Here is an 18,011-nt window from a genome sequence, read left to right on the forward strand (position 1 = left end):
CAATTGTTGCATCTAGATGTTTTAAAAGTAGATCGGGTGTCGCATCTCTCTCATCGCTTTCTGTTGCCTCATCTCCGTGCACCTCCTCCTCTCAGCGCCGGCTAGGCATCCGCCGCCCCGTCCCCTCTTTCTTTGATGCTAGTGATGTTTAGGGCGGCGCGGGCCCCACGTGGGCACGCAAAACGGCAAGGAAAACGGCAAGCGCGGGCGTCCGGACACCCCGTCCATCTGGACGTCCAGGCACTAGCAAGCCTGATCGCCTAACACATTGTGAGGCGCGTTTATTCTTTTCCCTTTTGTTCTGTTTTGGGAATCTCCGACCTCAACGGCAAAATAAGTTAGAGTGAAGTGTCATTCCGATTTATTAACTCGGCATATTCACTTATATATCATCCTAATTCCTAAACTTGTAAATCACTAATCCTAGAGTCAGTCTACACCACCATGCCTGTCTTACCGCCGGTCACTAGGGAGCAGGAGCAGGATGACATGACCAAAATAAGTTGGTGAACCAATGACATAAAAGCTAACGACAAAAGTCAGTTAAGGAAGTTGGTTGAACTAATGGCAGAGAAGCTGGTGACCGAAGCCCCTAGTGGCGGCCCTGGGTCCGGCGGAATTCCTTGCCGGGTAAGTTTAGACCCACACGAAAGGCTTAACGATCATGGCATCGTAGGCTCGGTAAAATAGACATGTCTTCGAGAGATAGCTCGGGGCCGCCACTAGGGGCTTCGATCACCATCTTCTCTGCCATTAGTTCAACCAACTTCCTTAACCGACTTTTGTCGTTAGCTTTTCAGTCATCAGTTCAGCAACTTCCTTAACCTGCCAGCTTTTCACCAATTTTATTAACCTGTCATCTTCCTTAACCTGCCAGCTTTTCACCAATTTTATTAACCTGTCATCGATTCACCAACTTCCTTAACCTGCCAGCTACTCACCAATTTCCTTACCTGCTAGCTTCTCTGTCATCAGTTTTTCCAACACTAGGCAAGTGTTAGCCACCATGTATTATTGAATTAAATCTCTATTTTCCAAAACAAAACTTTTGAATTGTTGAGCTCTTCATCATAATAATAAAAGAGAAAAAAAAACTCTTCAAAAAAATTAATTATTTTTTTAAAAAATTATTTAAAGCAAAACTTATATTAAATTGTTGGGCTCCTCCTCAACAAAGAGAAGAACCCTCCAAAAATAAGCAAATGCTGCTTATTGCGATGAGCACACGGTATTCTTTAGTAAAAGGCGAAAGAATAGTTCGCTTTGTGCCCACTGCGCAGCCGTGTGCTTTTGCTGAGACGCTCCAAGCCCTCATAAATAGCAGCGCTCCCTGCTGCAATCAGCTTCAGCAAGCAGTTTGGGACTGCAAGCGCCGACCTGTGCCATGTGGTTTGGGTATACGCTAGCTAACGGGTCGAGAACAGACTGCAAATTAAGGCCTACGACGTGGATTTCCTGCTGCTCAATGTGCCCATTATTTCCCGATGACTGGACTTTAAAGAGAAGCCAGGATTTCCTACTGCTTGTACTAATAATCGAAAATCTAATCTCTCGTTACAAATGTTGCTATTGTCAGGAAATATGTACTTCATCAACAGACAACAGGGAATTGATATGATATTTTTAAAAAATAATGATATATGGTTTCTACATGTCATACTCACAACTATATATAGTACATTTTGGAAGTGGCCAGATCCAGGATAAAAATCCACGTATGGCAAACTTTGTACTACTATAATAATACCGAAAATCAAGATAAAGTACTTATCTCTTCAAGCCTACTACAACTACTAATCAAAGAATAGTGTAAATCAAATCAAAGTAGTAAAACATCTGCTAATTCCCGGGCTACAAACACACAGAGAATCCAGAGTTCAGATGTCTTAGTTTCACTTACCTTTTTTTTTAAAAAAAATCCCCTTCTGTACTGCAACAAATTAAAACGAATCACGGTTGCCTTCCACCGGATCAGCGGCGGCAGCAGCACGAAGTGACGAAGACCTTCCATTCCTAGGCAGTGATGCTGGGGACTTGGGGTGTAGGAGTCGCGGACTCGCGCTAGCCCTCGGTGGAGCAATCATCAGATCATCAGCATCGGCGGAAGCCGGAGTGCCGGGAGAACTGAATCGATGGTGGAGCCAAGAAACGCTGAAGGCCGTCCGTCCAAAACTTTTCGCCTTCTGCGTGGGCTTCTCGATCATTAGCCTCCATGTGGTCCAAATAGGCCCAACCTGTCCAACTTTTAGCTCGTCCCCTCGTCTGCGAAAGGAAAAGCATCGCGAGACTCGTCGTTTTCATCCGTTCTTCACAAAATAAAACAGATGACGTCGGCCATGGCTGCCCAGGCATCGGAACAGGGGGACATGGAGAGGTATGGCGGCCGCCAGGGGCGTGTTTGCTAGGGTGGCTGTGGCCGCCTCGGCCCAATGGCCTGTCCCAGGCCAGCTAACGCTAGGCGAAGGGGTGCAACCCCCCTTGTTTGGTTCTCTATACCAATCCGACCAGGCCCAACTTAAGATTGTGTTTGATTCCCATCGACCAACTACCACCGACTGCCATTTTGAGATGGCGTTTGGTGGCGGGCATGGCAGGCCCAAATGGAGGTAGCAGAATGCATATAGAGCAAACACATCATTACAATAATAATACTTAACAGAAACTAAGGGTTTGAATAATAGGCCTCAGACATGAGTAATACATCATTTGCAACCATAGCCAGCTCCAAGTTAAATTGACAAAAAACATAGAACAGTACCAAAGAAGAACATCTACGACCAACTGACAGGAAATTCCATTACAAGAAACAAGAACACATGGAGCTAGCCAGTTAATCATCCAAGTATGTCATCATCGGCCATAGCACTTCACTTACATTTGATGCACATGGACAGCCTCAACCACATGCCAAGTACCAGAATCAAAAGAGTGACAATGGTCACGTTTTTCCAAGAACCATTCTTACCATCAAGATCATGGTGTGCTGCACAAGTATCAGGTTGTAACAGCAAAGGGGGAGATGCAATCTCACCATCAAGATCAGGGTGTGCAGGATAAGTATCAGTTTCTAACAGCAGAGGTGGAGCTGTTAGTGCTTGGCATGATGTAGTGAAATCACTAACAACATGATCATAGTCATTGTACTTCTTGTAAACTAAATTTTTGACCCCAAGCACTTGTTCACTGCACTCATGCAAAAGTCATATAAATTCCTGGTTTCTTTCCCTTGAAAACCACATAGCAATGCACCATTTTTCTGAAACAAAACAATGCTTTAGCCTCAGTCAATGGTAAGCAATGAAACTTGCCATGAGTGCGGAACTTGAAGATCTACGGTTTGGTTTGAAACAAACCGATGATCTCAAGTTCCTCACTGATGACCAGCATCATTAGTTTCAAATAATCAAGTATGACACCGCTGGCATTTCATACAAACTGTGGCCTCAGCTTTAGAATATGGTGGAGTAATTCATTTAAGTTAAGTCATTGGTGGCTGTAGGCAACAGAAGAGGCAAACCCCAGGTCATGGCTGGCATGAAACCCTTGTGGACATCCATTCACTGCCATCAGCATAAGAAAGAAGTTGCTGTTGCAGAGAATGGATGTCTCACACGGGGTCTGATGACACTCATGAAAAAAGAAAAGTAAAATACACCCTGGGTACTTAAACTATTGGGGCATTACCATTTAGGTACTCGAACTGAAAAACCTAGCACATGGGTACTTAAACTATGTGGGCATTACCATCTGAGTACTCGAACTAAAAAACCTCCCACTTGGGTACTTAAACTATTGGGCCATACCATCTGGGTACCGTCGCCGCCGCTGCAGAGTGATCAGGAGCGCGGGAAAATGAATTTCGATTCTTTTTCTTTTTCTGAAAATGGATAAATAGTGCTGGAATTTGTTATTTTTGTAAAAAAATAATTAGAGCTCCAAACATTCTAAAAATTTTTGTGTAGCCTCTATATGATGTACTCTACCTAGGAAAAATATGAAACTTGAAAAATGAATAGTTTTTGTATGTTTAAAAATTACCTCTTTTAATTAATAAATGAACTTCCATAAATTTTATAATTAAAATAAATAAATATCCAAAAGAGGTGGCCTAACTGTGTGAGCGAGCAGGCGAGCACAGGTAGGCCGCCTCTTTTTGGACATTTATTTATTTTAATTATAAAATTTATGAAAGTTCATTTATTAATTAAAAGAGGTAATTTTTAAACATACAAAAACTATTCATTTTCCAAGTTTCATATTTTTTCTAGGTAGAGTACATCATATAGAGGCTACACAAAAATTTTTAGAATGTTTGGAGCTCTAATTATTTTTTTTACAAAAATAACAAATTCTAGCACTATTCATCCATTTTCAGAAAAAGAAAAAGAATCAAAATTCATTTTCCCGCGCTCCTGGTCACTCTGCAGCGGCGGCGACGGTACCCAGATGGTATGGCCCAATAGTTTAAGTACCCAAGTGGGAGGTTTTTTTAGTTCGAGTACCCAGATGGTAATGCCCCTATAGTTTAAGTACCCAGGTACTAGGTTTTTTAGTTTGAGTACCTAAATGGTAATGCCCCAATAGTTTAAGTACCCAAGGTGCATTTTACTCAAAAAAGAACAAGAACAAAGCAAATAAGCAACCACCTCCTTGGTTAAGTTTGCATCATAGGCCATTTTCATTTCCCACATATACCACCAAGTCAAAGAAACAAGAACCAACAGAATAAATTGACAGATCATGCAAACTCAAGGTAAACAGTAGACAGGTAACTTGAATAAGCAAATAAGGTCTAAAATAATGTAGTCAACAGAGGCTACAAATATGATCTTACAATAACATGTGCTGCCCAACAGATCAGAGCTCAAATGGTGCCCATGGTTCCCAATGTCACATAATATTAGCCACCCTCCCAGTCAAACAAGCCCAAAAGGACAGGTGTGGTCAGCCTAGTAAGCTGCACAAAAGATCTACAACAATTTGTGCCCAGCTGTAGTCAAAAGAAGAGAGAGTGGGTGAGAGAGGTGGAGGAACTATACATCTCAACAGTCAACCCCCTCCTTGGCCATGCAACCCAACATGTATTGCAACTACATGTAGTAGTTCTTGGCTAGGTAGTTCCTAAGCCAAATGTCCCTATGGATGTCACTCATGCCAACAAAGCCCCTGCCTTGGGCCTTGTTGTCCAGCAGGTAGGTGTAGGCCACAATGAGGGTCTCCTCAGAAAAGCCAAGAGTCTCCATAATAGCCAAGTAGAGATTGGCATCAACATGGGTTGGACCAGTTTTTCTAAGAGCATTAGCCACATTGTTCACTGCATCTGACATGTTAGTGAGCAAGAGCATCTCATTCTCTGTGAATGTCTCCCTCTTCCTCTTCCCACCCAACCCAGATATGGCCAACAGCTCTGTGGCCTTGCTGCCCTCACCAACTTCAGTGTTGGTTTTCTCCTCACAACTATTGTTGAAGGCAGACCCCTCAGCCTTAGTAGACACACTATCAGCCTGATTTACCCCAAGAGCCTCACCAGATCCTACTGTAAACCTACAAAAAATGACCTCCATCTCAGTGTAAAACCTGATGGGACAGTTAAGGAACTCGACATCCTTAGAGTGGTCCTACAGGAGGGGATAGAGTTTAGGTAACTAGCAAAAAGACAAAGAAAAGGGAAAGGTGAGTAAAGCATCTTAGTTAGTCTACCTTGTAGTGACCAAGGTAGTGCTCCCCCTCTAGCATTATTGTGTTAACATCACTGTCCCATAAGGCTCCACTGAGATCTTTGAGTTTAGAGATCCTAGCCCACTTCTGCCTCCACTTCCTCAAGTGGTTGTACACCTGAGTTGGGGTAACAGCCTCACCACTGTGCTCCTTTAGGTGCTTAGCCACTAGGTTCACATCCTTGTCCTTGAAAACCTTGTCAGGCCTACTACCATTACTCACTAGCTGGGCCATCCTACTAAGCACAAATCCAGAGGTGTTGTTGTTCCACCTCATGGGACCTGGAGCTGCTGGTGGTGCAGGTGCAGCTGCAACAACTACTGGTGGTGTAGGTGGAGCACCAACAACTACAGCAGCAGCTGCTGCAACCCCAGCCTCATAAACCACCACATCAACAGCTGCCACAAACCCACCCAAACCACTAACCACCTCAACAAGAGCTGAAGCCATCCTATTTTCATAAGCAATGAAACAATAGCTTTACATGACCAGGATTGTACATATGCTTAGATGCCCATGGGACACACCCATAAAGTGGCAACAGCATGTCAGTAGCATGCAACTACCTCCTTATGGATGTGTCTCATGGTCATCTACCATAAAACAGTTCATAACAATGCCAAAATTAGGAACATACAGTGCAAAAGCATAGAACATGAATGGAAGAACATCAAATAACATAGGTCTTAGCCTTGTCCAATAGTTATTACACTTGCATTACACAACCAAATGTTCCATACCAAGGCTAACAGATTTGAATATACAAGAATGAACATGCATCAATACACCACAACCCAAAAATAGCGTCGGAGGTGAGTCGCTAAAAGTACCAAAATATTAATGGACGGTCGGTCGCTAAAAATTTGTAACAGATGGTTGGTCAGTATTTCTTGTTTCTCCAACCGAACGTCGGTCGCTATTTTTATTCTTCTTTATCGTTGGAAGACCGGTCGCTAAAACTTGATATTTGGATCCAACGATCCATCGCTATATGTATATTGGGCCCATTTTGCGCCTAAATAGCCCATCAGTCAGATAAAATCCTAGCCGCCACAACCCACAGTTTTCTCCCTCCCCGGGGCCACAGCGCTCGGGCACGACACGCTCCCTCGTACCCGCCGCCGCTGCGTGCTTGCTCCTTCACCCCCGCGCCTCCGTTGCTGCTGCGGCGCGCTCGCCCACAACGGTCGCCACTCGCCCGCCCACCGTCCCCACCACGCTTGCCGCCCGCCCGCCAGCCCACTCACCCACCGTCCCCACCATGGTCGCCGCCCACACGCTGTCTCCACATCGCTCGAAGCCCGCCGTCCCCACTGTGGCCACCGTCGGCCTGCCACACGCTGGCCTACCCTGATCCGGTGGGGACGAGGCAGATCTGGGGCGTGGTTGCGCGATGCGCGGTCAGCGCCCATCTGCGAGGGCTCCACAATGTGGTGGCGACCATGGAGATGGTTAGTGTGACCGGGTCAGGCAACGCCGGCTGGAACGCTGGTCCGGTTTCCGACGGATTTGCATCTACTCCGGCCATGTCAATCCAAGGTGATTTATTGTTCCTTCCCGTCTCCTGCCTCTCAGTTTGCATGCGATGCTAGCAGATGCCATGAATTACTCTTTTATTGTGGAAATATAGTAATCTGCCTTGTAGGATATTAGAAGCACAATACTGGAACTGCAAGCTTATGAAGATAACAGAGTAGCGTATAGATTTGTATTAGCTTCTTGACTGTATGCTTTGTTACCTTGTGCTCTCACCTGATGCAAAACATAGTCTAGCAACTTGAACCACTGCTGTCCGCTTGAAACTCGACCAAGAAGCTCGATTCAGGTAATGGACCTGGACTGACTTGTTCGAAGTTGTTTGTAGTCAGTTAATGGCACACCGTGGCAATTAACAAAGAGAAATTAGGGACAATCACTGAAATGGAAAAGTACATGATCAATGAGATAGATCATCACCAAGCTGTTTGTGTACCTGATTCAGTAATACCTATAGAGATAAAAGCTGTAACACTCCCAAATGTTGGAGTGAAACAGATTAGGTGCCTAGTCTTTCTAAATCAGAAAATGGCAAGGCAATTAGGAACTGTTTTCTCAAAGTTTGTGAATGCAGATTTGTCAACATATATCCGGTTTCTGAACTGGATGCCTGCAGCACTGAAAATGCCAGAACCTGAACTTATTGAGCACGCGGGACATACTCTGCGGTATATGTCCGCATCTATCTTCTTGGGTGAGCATGATATTCATCTTTCTCAATTTTCACATTGCACAATTGCTTTTAGTTTCATGTCTTAAAAGTTTAAGAATAATTGGTTAGAAAGCTTGATGTAGCCGCAAAAAAAAGACTGCCAGCTTAAATCCTTAGCTTCCATTTCTGCAACTTGTTTATTTGCAGATATAGAACTTCCGGTGGCTTGTTCCATACTTATATGCTTGTTTGCAATGCAACACTGTTGATATAAATTAACGCACACAGATAAATCCGTAAGCGCACGGATACCGCTGTAGCTTTCATCCGGAAGTATTCCAAATATCGTATCCACAGGGAAATGCGTGGAACTAACTACGGTCTAACTTAACTAAAGGTAGCAACAAGGTTAGGATAAACATGGGCGTAGAGATGATAACTACGGTTCTCTAGTTCTGACTTGGGTAAGCTATGTCTTTTACTATTCAACTAGGGACATTACTAGGGAAAGACACCAGCAGATGATGCTTTCCTTCGTAACCGCATCGGGAGGTGGACTACAAAGGATCAACGAAGCTATATAGCACATGCTGTATAGAACTGATGTCACACACGCGATCTAACACCGATATGGAATGCAGGGTGCATCCACGATTAACCCAAGTCTAATCACCACGCTTACACTTACGATTAATACTCTACTCCCTCTAGAACAGGAATAAAGCACTAAAAAGAGTCATGATCCTGATGAACAATATAAACAAAATTCTTACTTGAATCAGAAGTTGATTACCAGAGAAATCTTAGAGGCAAGCTCAGATAGAACTTGAATTCGCCAAGGTTCAAGCCGTAGAGAGAGCATCGACAGGCCGACATCTCCTCCAAACTCTTTCCTCACTTTCCATCTCACTATTTCTATTTATAAGACTAGATCATATGGAGGACTAATCTTCTTTGATAGCTGGCTCTGATCCTGATGATATGAATTAGGGTTTCAGGGTTCTACTGAGGGAGGGGGGCAAGGGCTGGTATATATAGGCCGGAGCGTCAATTCGGGACCCTCGGATCAAACCGATTTGAAAGAACGGCGTAGATGCAATCTAAGAGGTGGTGGAGAACCGACTTTCGAAGCGGAGGCTGACTGGTAGGACCATAGGGCAGCCGGCCTATAGGTGGTGCCGACCAGCCCCACATGGCAGCCCTTGAGGTCTGCTTCGGTGGAGAGCCTCCTGGAGTCTTCTAGAATCTTTCCATGCTGTTTACGCGATAGAATTCCATAATTTCCTTTGATGAATAGGTCATCCTTGACGGCCTCCTGATAAACCATGCTAAAAACATAGATTCACCAAAACTCATATAATTTATTAGTTTAAACCCCTATACCTATGTTTGGTGATAGAATTAAGTATAAATGTAGGTTATGTTGATGGTTTATAATTGATGTTAATGACCGTCAACAAGCTCCCCCAAGTTTAACCTTTGCTAGTCCCTGAGCAAAGCTAAACTCAGCAATAGATCAGGAGTTGCTACAATGTTTTCACGCCTCAAAAGTACACATGCGTTCAATCAAAAATTCTCCTCCGGATTAGAATAAACTGATATGACTTTCAAACTTACCCATATTACCTTCAACCATGGAGCTTCTTAGCCTTCACTTGGGTCTTGAGCAATTGAAAGACAGAACGATTAAGCCAAGCACTATGTCTTAAGTTCGTTGTTCCACCATTGTTCCGGAGTTTTTATAAGTTTTCAAAATAAAACTTAGAGATTTCTTTGTATGACACTCTCAAGTCTCTCAATATATGTGGTATTTATGAATCCTCGCCAAGACAATAATGATGTTATGCCTTTTTCTTCCTACCACTAAGGCTTTATGTGGAGTTCATAGGTTGAAAGCTAGAGCATACTTGCAATGCATATATTGTAAAGTCGTACAACAGATCCAAAGAGAGTTGAGTTGAGTCATACAATCAAATCAAGATGCGTATGTGTGTAAAATATATGGTAGCTAATCCTAATTCTGTTTTGCTCCTTAAAACCTTATCTCTCTTTTGAAACTTAGAAACATTTACTAGAGAGCAGGGACTATCTTATTCATCTCTTTTTTTCAAATGGACATCTAAGTACCCATTGTTTTAGATATCTCGGACACTTGTCCATTTGTTTTCTCAACTCTCTTTTTTTCTTTATCTTATTTTTTTATGAATAACTTTTGCATAGCCCCATGTCTCTTTTCTGCAATAAAACTTTGAAAAATAGCAACAATAATTAGGAGCATTTATTTGGTGGATGGAAAACCCAACAAGCATGTTTTTGTGCCTACCCCCAGTGTAGGAGTAGTGCATATCTGGGTGGTGTGTACGTGATCTTGATTTTAACAGCAAGACAAACCTCTCATAAGGGTCAACAAAGCTTGACAAAATTCAATGCAAAAGCAAGCAACATATATGTGAAAGTTTTCCTACCCTAAATAACATGTATGGCTCTAGTGAGAATTCAAGCTTTATCATACAAGAACTCATCATGTAATATTTTTGTGTTTTTTAAAAGATAAATCTCCAGAACTTTAGTATCACTTGGAACAAGATAAACAACAGCTCAGACCTTTTCATATCATATCCGTTAATTACCTAGACTTAGATCAAGCATATGCTACCCACGAGTTTCAAGTTTAGAGTAAATCCTTATGTCAAAACAATCTTATCCAAAATTCGAGAGAATTCAAGGCTAAAAACTAGGTACTTAAAAGGAATTACAACAGAGCAACTATTCATCATTTCTATTTAAGAGATTATTCAGAGTCCTCTTTATTTTATTTAGCTCTTAAAAATGAATTAAAGCAAACTAGAGACACATTATTACTATAAATGATCAAAGCAAAGATAAATTTTTATTTTGTTTTTTTTCATTCATCATTTTTTACTAATTAAAAGAAACTAAAACTAAAACAAAGGGGAAAGAATACTTACCTGGATATACGGGGGTGCTTCTCCCCCAAGCTAGCTCTTTCGGTGACGGTTCGGTGTCTTTAGTCCTTCAAACCGGACTTCTCCTTGTGAAGTTCATTGATCGAGTTCCTCAGTTTGTTCTGAAGACGAGGATTCTTGTGATGACGCCTCTACGGTGATGTCACCTTTTTCCGCCAAACCCATCTTGGGTTTTGAATTTAATTTTGGTTTGATAGGTTCAGGACCTTCACTTGTAGAAATTTGGGGAATCGACTGTCTTCCCCCACACTTTGCTTGAAGTATATCCTGCTCATAAAACAAGGTAGAGATCAAGTGCATGGGCTCTGTTGGTGGGAAAACACCAACAGAACCAAAATTTTACTTATTCTTCTCTAACCTTAGGCACATTGAACAAGATGAAGTTGATGTTGTGTGTTTTGTTCAATTATGTCATGGGTGATAAGATCAAAAGGTTGAGCATGAGTATAACATTTAAGTATATTTGGCCCAAAGGGTTGAATTGCTTAACCAATCGAAGGATTGTCTATCTCTACATAATGTATCGTTCTTTACATGATTATGACTATCATCTTCCAAAGATGGGATGTACATTTTTTAGTTTAATTGGTTAAGACCATGTGCTTAAGAAAGTGGTGCTAGGAACAAGCTTAAAGAACTAAACATGTTAAGCTAGTCAGGTTTGATCAAGTAAATTGTAAATCAAGCATATTTTATTTCTTATTTATGTGCCTACCAGAATCAATGAAAAACCTTTTAAATAATGACCATTTACCTTAGGATGTTACCTTTGTCATTGGAGCGTAATGTCACCATATGACGAAGGGTAGATGACTCGTGATGATCCTTTCCTTTTTGCTTGAAGTTTTCCTTGTTCGACTAGCCTCGTATTTTGAGTTGTTCATGAGCTTTCTTTCTAGATTACATCCTTTCTTTCTCATCCTTTTGTCATGCCATCTTTCTGCTCTTTGATATTTTGACACGTTATTAGACCTTCCATCTTACTCATTGTTTTATGCCTGCAAAGAATTAGTGGACAACACATACCCGAAGGAATATATAATTTTAAAACACGGGTTGTTTGTCCAAAATTTTGTAATTTCCCTCTATGCTAATGAAAAGATGGTGTTGGGATTACTTTCGGCATAGAGATCATGTTTTTTTATACAAGCATGGCTCAAGGCAAAGGTAACTTGCAGCAAAAGACAAAGTGAATGAACATTGGTACTTACAGTGCTTTCATCTGCCTTCTTTATGCAAAGTTATTGGAGTTTGTCATATGTCTTTCTTCATCTCCAATTTGAATTCATATCGTGACTTACCCAGATTGAATTGAAAGTTTCCTATAGGGGTTAGTCTGACAAAATATCCAGTATCTACTACAGCATACTATCGGCTCAAAAAGCAACCTAGACACCACGTCTAATTTGATTTAGGAAGGCATTTTAACCTAAGCACCACGCTTAATTTAAAAGCCTTTAGAAGTAAGATCAACACACCTCTTGGTTCAAAAATCAAACTACACACCTCATCTAATTTGATTCAGAAAAGCAGTTTAAACTAAGCACCATGCCTAATTTAAAAGGTGTATGAAAATACTTCAAAACCTACGCATATACTATAGCATACAAAGGTGGCATAAAAGCATTATAGAGATTTATTTAAGTGGAGATGAACGAGCATAATTGTTATTTAGCAAGTTGAGCATGACTTAAAGGTAGAGACAACCAAAACTAGCAATACGGCATAAGATTTTTTAGTTCATCTCCTAGACTTGAATTTTGTAGCAAAACCAAATTGGGATGATAGAACTCTCATGTGTGAATGTGATTCAATGTTGCATGATGATTGGTTGGACATACCTGACGTTGTCATCCTTCATTCTTTTTGCTTCGAACCTGGAATGGTTAGTAACAAAAATAGTTGAAGGAATATTTTCACAATTATATTTCTATGCTCACTTCACAAGTGCATTATAGCAAAAGTGAATATTTTCACAATTATATTTCTATGCTCACTTCACAAGTGCATTATAGCAAAAGGTGAAAGCTCATGTTATCTACCAAAAGTACTTTCTTTAGGATAAAAGCCCGTTCTTGGAAAACCTTCTAATTGCGTTTTTATTTGGTGAAGTGGTTTCCCCTCCAACACCAACCTTTGGGTGCCTATCTCAAGATTCATGCCAATGAGATTTACAATATTTATGATAAATATATGCATCTACAACCACCCTTTCAAAGTTTTTATGAGCAGGAAGTATGAGGGGGGTGAAGATCTTGTGTGTGGCAATGTTGGAGAAATCAATTGTTTCAGGAGATTTCTCATATGAGCACGGATTTGATGAAGTGTTAAAGAAATAGCTTCCGTGCTCATTGATATCATCTTCCTTTTCAGACTCCAAGGTTGATTCTTCATGAATGCCTATAGGCGGAAACATTATCCCCATCATTCCATGCCTATTATATTCATTGGTCATTTTGTTGTCCAAGATTTCCCTTGGATTGGTGACTCTCGGGTTGATTTTGTTCAAGGCCTCGTCCATCCATTCAATGGCAATGGCACATAAGTTCTTAATATCCTCTAGCCATTGTTGTTGCTCTTCTTGGTCTTCCTTATGGTCTTTATGACTCCTATACTTTGGTTGTCTTAATGGATTTCTAGGATCATCATGATACTTTAGAGAAATATCATAAGGGGAATCATCGGAATCAAGGATGGATTTAGATGAGACATCTAACGTGGGCATAGAAGAGGAGAAGATATGATTGGCTAAATGACTCAGCTCTCCTTCTATAGCATCACTTGACATGTCACCCTTGAGTTCTTCCCAATGTCCTATATGAGAATAAGGACCCTTTCTAACAGATCCCTTCTTGAGAGGATTTGAATTATTTTCGCTCGAAGGTCTCTTATGTAGCAAAAAGTTTAAGCTTTTCCTAAAATCAATATAAAAAATATCATCCTTAATTTTATTAGGGCTTTCCAAAGGTGAAATTTCTTCTCTTTTGGATGATTTTGGGAGTATTGATGGTTCATGATTGATAGCTAAATCTTAGGATTGGAGTGGTTGTGATTTGACTATCAAAACTTCATCTTCTTATTCGGGAGATGATTCTTTCTCTTCCCCAGGGAGTTTATTAGGAATGCTAGTGCAGGGAGTCTTTCCACTATTTCTATCAAGCATAGACCTTGCTTCACTAGCAGACAGATGAAGGAAAGCTCCTCTAGAGGCTGCATCAAGGGATTCTATGGAGTCCTTGCTAAGACCCATGTAAAAATGTTGAAGAAGTATAAGGTCTTGAATGGCAAGGTCCGGGCCTGTGATGATGAGTTCGTTAAAACGATCACACGATGTACCAAGAGATTCTTCTTCTAGTTGTCTAAAACTCAGAACCTCTTTTCGAAGCTAACCACTTTAGAGATGGGAAAGAAACATAAACAAAATTTAGAGCATAGTGTTTCCCAATCTCCTTGCAAACTCCCTACGGTTTGACTATACCATGTTTTAGCTCTTCTCGTCAAAGAGAACGGAAACAACTTTCATCTTAAGGTCTTGTCAGACATGCCAGTGATACACAAGCATGCACAGGTCTGTTCAAACTCTTATAGGTGTGAGTATGGATTTTCATTGCCTTCTCCCAAGAAGGATTTATCCCGAATCAGTTTTATTAAACACGGACGTAGCTCAAAACTAGGTGTTATGATAGGCTCAGAGGATTCTGGTGGCTTTAGGCTTGCGCTCGTGGATTTAGCATATTGATAGATAGGAGTGAAATTCATGCTAAAAGAAAAATGAAAACAAAAGAAAGAATAAAAGATAAAAGGTTAAGCTAGGCTCATAGTTAATTCAGCAACCGTTTCCCTGGCAACGGCGTTAGAAAGCTTGTTGGTATAAATTAATGCACACAGATAAATCCGCAAGCACACGGATATCGCTGTAGCTTTCACATAGAAGTATTTCAAGTATCATATCCACAGGAAAACGTGTGAGACTAATTACAGTCTAATGTAACTAAGGGTAACAACAAGGTTAGGATAAACATGAGCGTAGAGAGAATAACTAAGGTTCTCTAGTTCTGACTTAGGTAAGCTATGTCTTTTACTATTCAACTAGGGACATTACTAGGGAAAGACACCAGCAAAGGATGCTTTCCTTCGCAACCACGTCCTACTTGCGCCTACAGACAGGAGATGGACTACAAAGGATCAACGAAGTTATATAGTAAAGGCTATATAGAACTGATGTCACACATACGATCTACCACTGATACGGAATGCAGGGTGCATCCACGATTAACCCAAGTCTAAGCACCATGCTTACACTTACAATTAATACTCTACTCCCTCTAGAATAGGAATAAAGCACTCAAAAGAGTCATAATCCTGATGAACAATATAAACAAAATGCTTACTTGAATCAGAAGTTGATTACCAGAGGAATCTCAAAGACAAGCTCAGATAGAAATTGGATCCATCAAGGTTCAAGCCGTAGAGAGAGCACCGATAGGCCGGCATCTCCTCCAAACTGTTCCCTCACTCTCCATCTCACTATTTCTATTTATAAGACTAGATCCTATGGAGGACAAATCTCCTCTTGATAGCTGGCTCTGATCCTGATGATATGAATTAGGGTTTTAGGGATCTGCTAAGGGAGGGGGGTAGGGGCTGGTATATATAGGCTGGAGCATCAATTCTAGACCCTTGGATCAAACCGACTTAAAAGAACAACGTAGATGCAATCTAAGAGGCGGTGAAGAACCGAGTTTCGAAGCAGAGGCTGACTGGTGGGACCCACAGGCCAGCCGACCTGTAGGTGGGGCCGGCTAGCCTCACATGGTAGCCCCTCGGGGTTTGCTTCGGTGGAGAGCCTCCTGGAGTCTTCTAGAATCTTCTCATGCTGTTTACGCGACAGAATTCCGTAATTTACTTTGACGAATAGGTCCCCCTTGATGGTTTTCTAGATAAACCCTACTGAAAACACAGATTCACCAAAACTCGTAGAATTTATTAGTTTAAACCCCTATACCTATGTTTGGTGATGGAATTAAGTATAAATGCAGGTTATGTTGATGGTTTATAATTATTGTTAATGACCGTCAACAAACAGTACGGCACACACAAAGTTGGGTTTCTTTTTACACCAATCGTATGCATTTGGCTTCTCTGCATAAGTGCAATAGGTCTCTACAATATCATCCATTGGGACCACCATGTTTATCGAGCCATCTCACCTTGCTTAATGTTTGACTGGGGCAATACCTGAATTCTAGTGACAAAGTATGACTCTTTTTTTCTTCTATTATTGGTAAAACTTTTAGGCTCTGAAGCTATGTATGCAGATCTTGTACATTTTTTGTAATCATCAATCCAGGTATAGACAAGTTTGTTACAACTTACAACAGCAAGTATTGACCTGTGTTATTTTTACATAATTTTATTGATTCCCTATGTTCAACTTTTTCTTGTTAATAAATCATATCTAGTTTACCTCAGGTTCTTATTCTGAAAGCATCTGCCTCTTGACTGAAATCTTTTAATTATAGCGTTGGAATATTAAAATTTTCATGCAAACCACACTATTAATTTACTCAGTATCATACATATATCGACATTCTCTTGGTCTCCGAATCTTGATTGTGCTAATCACCGCACTTGAAAAAGGAAATTGTAAATGTTGAACTGTCCTCAGATTCTTAACGATTTTTAAAAAATCCTGACAGATTGCATTCATATTTGTGGTTTATCCTGCACTTGTATTGGCTTATATGGGACAAGCAGCTTTTATTTCACAATGTCACAACATTGAGAGCAGTTATCATATTGGCCTTTATGTGTCAGTACTAGGTAATTTCTTTAACTTCCGTTATCTTTTTTTCTTTAAAAATGTTATTATTAAAGTAGTAATTTGTTTTTACACAATTCCATTAAAAAAGGCCTGCATGTTTCGAAGCACTGATGTATGCAACTTTGTTTGTAGAAACACTTGGCCTGTTCATCAAGTACTGGAACCTTTTAAATCATCAAGCAGTGCTCTTCATTAAGTTGTTTCCCTGGAGAGAAGATTGTGCACACATCCTCGACAGTGCATGGTCAGATATACATACTAGAAATCAATTGGATGCTGATGATACTCTGCCTGGCTGTTACTATTGGCATCAGAGACACAAAGCACTTAGCAAATGCACAAGGTAAAAAAACTCAGATTCATATAGTTCTTCATACATTGAACTATTGAAGTGAACCTCATATAATTGTTATGGTTTCGCCCATTTTTCTTGATACAGGGTTGGCAGTAACAACTGTCATGCTTGATACATACAAAACTAATGTCTGGAATTCCAGCTATCTTCTCCCCCTTTGTCACCAATCTGCCTGCGTTTCACCAGAATTTTAGCATTGAGTTTGTTGATAGGAAGCCATTGAATTACTGATGGTGAACTACATGCTAGCTTTGATTTCTTTTGGACTACAACCTGGTGGTTTTTGTTTTTGGACTCCAACCTGATGGTGCTAGCTTTTATTGTTTTTGGACTGGCAACCTGATGGTGCTAGCATTTGATCAATGTTTGATTGCTTTTGGTTAATAGGGAAATAATATTTGATGGCTTGTATGTTGGCTCACAAGCAGTGACATGATAATGTATGTACTCGTTTGATATAAATGAATGGGAGTATGATTAATGTGCCCATTTTTGTGTCATTCAAAATTTGTATAATATAATTTCAATATTGTATTGGTCGTGAATGTTTGGTCCAGTTTTAAATACATCTGGTTTATTTTTTTACCTATTTAATTGAGCTTGATGGACTATTGGTTGCTAAAAGTTCTTACTGCGATGAACTGTCAGTCGCTAAAAGCTCTAACGTGTTGTTGGTTGCAAAAAGTTGGACCGTCGAACTGTCGGTCGCTAAAGATCATGTCTGTCGCTGTTTACATATAACGATGGCTTCATTAGCAGCTGCAGGGTCCATCGTTACAACCTTTAGCAACTAATTGTCAATCGTTGTATACCCCTTTCAGCAACTCCAAGTTAGTCGCTGTTTTAAGGTTGTGGTGTAGTGCATGAATCAGGTCCTTTGGGTACCCCTACCCTCCCACATTGTATTACAGATGGCATCCCTCCTAGTGGACATGCCAT

At 40.8% G+C, this 18,011-nt stretch overlaps 1 protein-coding gene and 1 non-coding gene across 3 annotated transcripts; one reads left to right on the plus strand and one right to left on the minus strand.

Annotated features, from left to right (window-relative positions):
* Nucleotides 1-1,163: 1,163 nt before the first annotated feature.
* On the minus strand, nucleotides 1,164-1,282 carry LOC136547639 (U5 spliceosomal RNA). The gene has a single exon (XR_010781604.1). It is a non-coding gene; the product is annotated as a U5 spliceosomal RNA (small nuclear RNA).
* A 5,527-nt stretch (nucleotides 1,283-6,809) lies between these two features.
* Nucleotides 6,810-17,542, plus strand: LOC136545171 (uncharacterized). 2 transcript variants are annotated; one of them, XM_066537213.1, is made up of 4 exons: nucleotides 6,810-7,257; nucleotides 7,829-7,948; nucleotides 16,850-17,060; nucleotides 17,157-17,542. In XM_066537213.1, the coding sequence occupies exons 1-4, from the start codon at nucleotides 7,161-7,163 to the stop codon at nucleotides 17,182-17,184; spliced, it is 456 nt and encodes a 151-aa protein (XP_066393310.1). In that variant the 5' UTR covers nucleotides 6,810-7,160; the 3' UTR covers nucleotides 17,185-17,542. The 2 variants fall into 2 exon arrangements, 1 of the variants encoding a protein (XP_066393310.1); XR_010780941.1 differs by lacking the exons at nucleotides 6,810-7,257; nucleotides 7,829-7,948 and adding an exon at nucleotides 16,286-16,716.
* Nucleotides 17,543-18,011: the final 469 nt, after the last annotated feature.

Source organism: Miscanthus floridulus, chromosome 3 (genome assembly GCF_019320115.1).
Source record: "Miscanthus floridulus cultivar M001 chromosome 3, ASM1932011v1, whole genome shotgun sequence".
In the NCBI taxonomy this organism is placed as follows: domain Eukaryota; kingdom Viridiplantae; phylum Streptophyta; class Magnoliopsida; order Poales; family Poaceae; genus Miscanthus; species Miscanthus floridulus.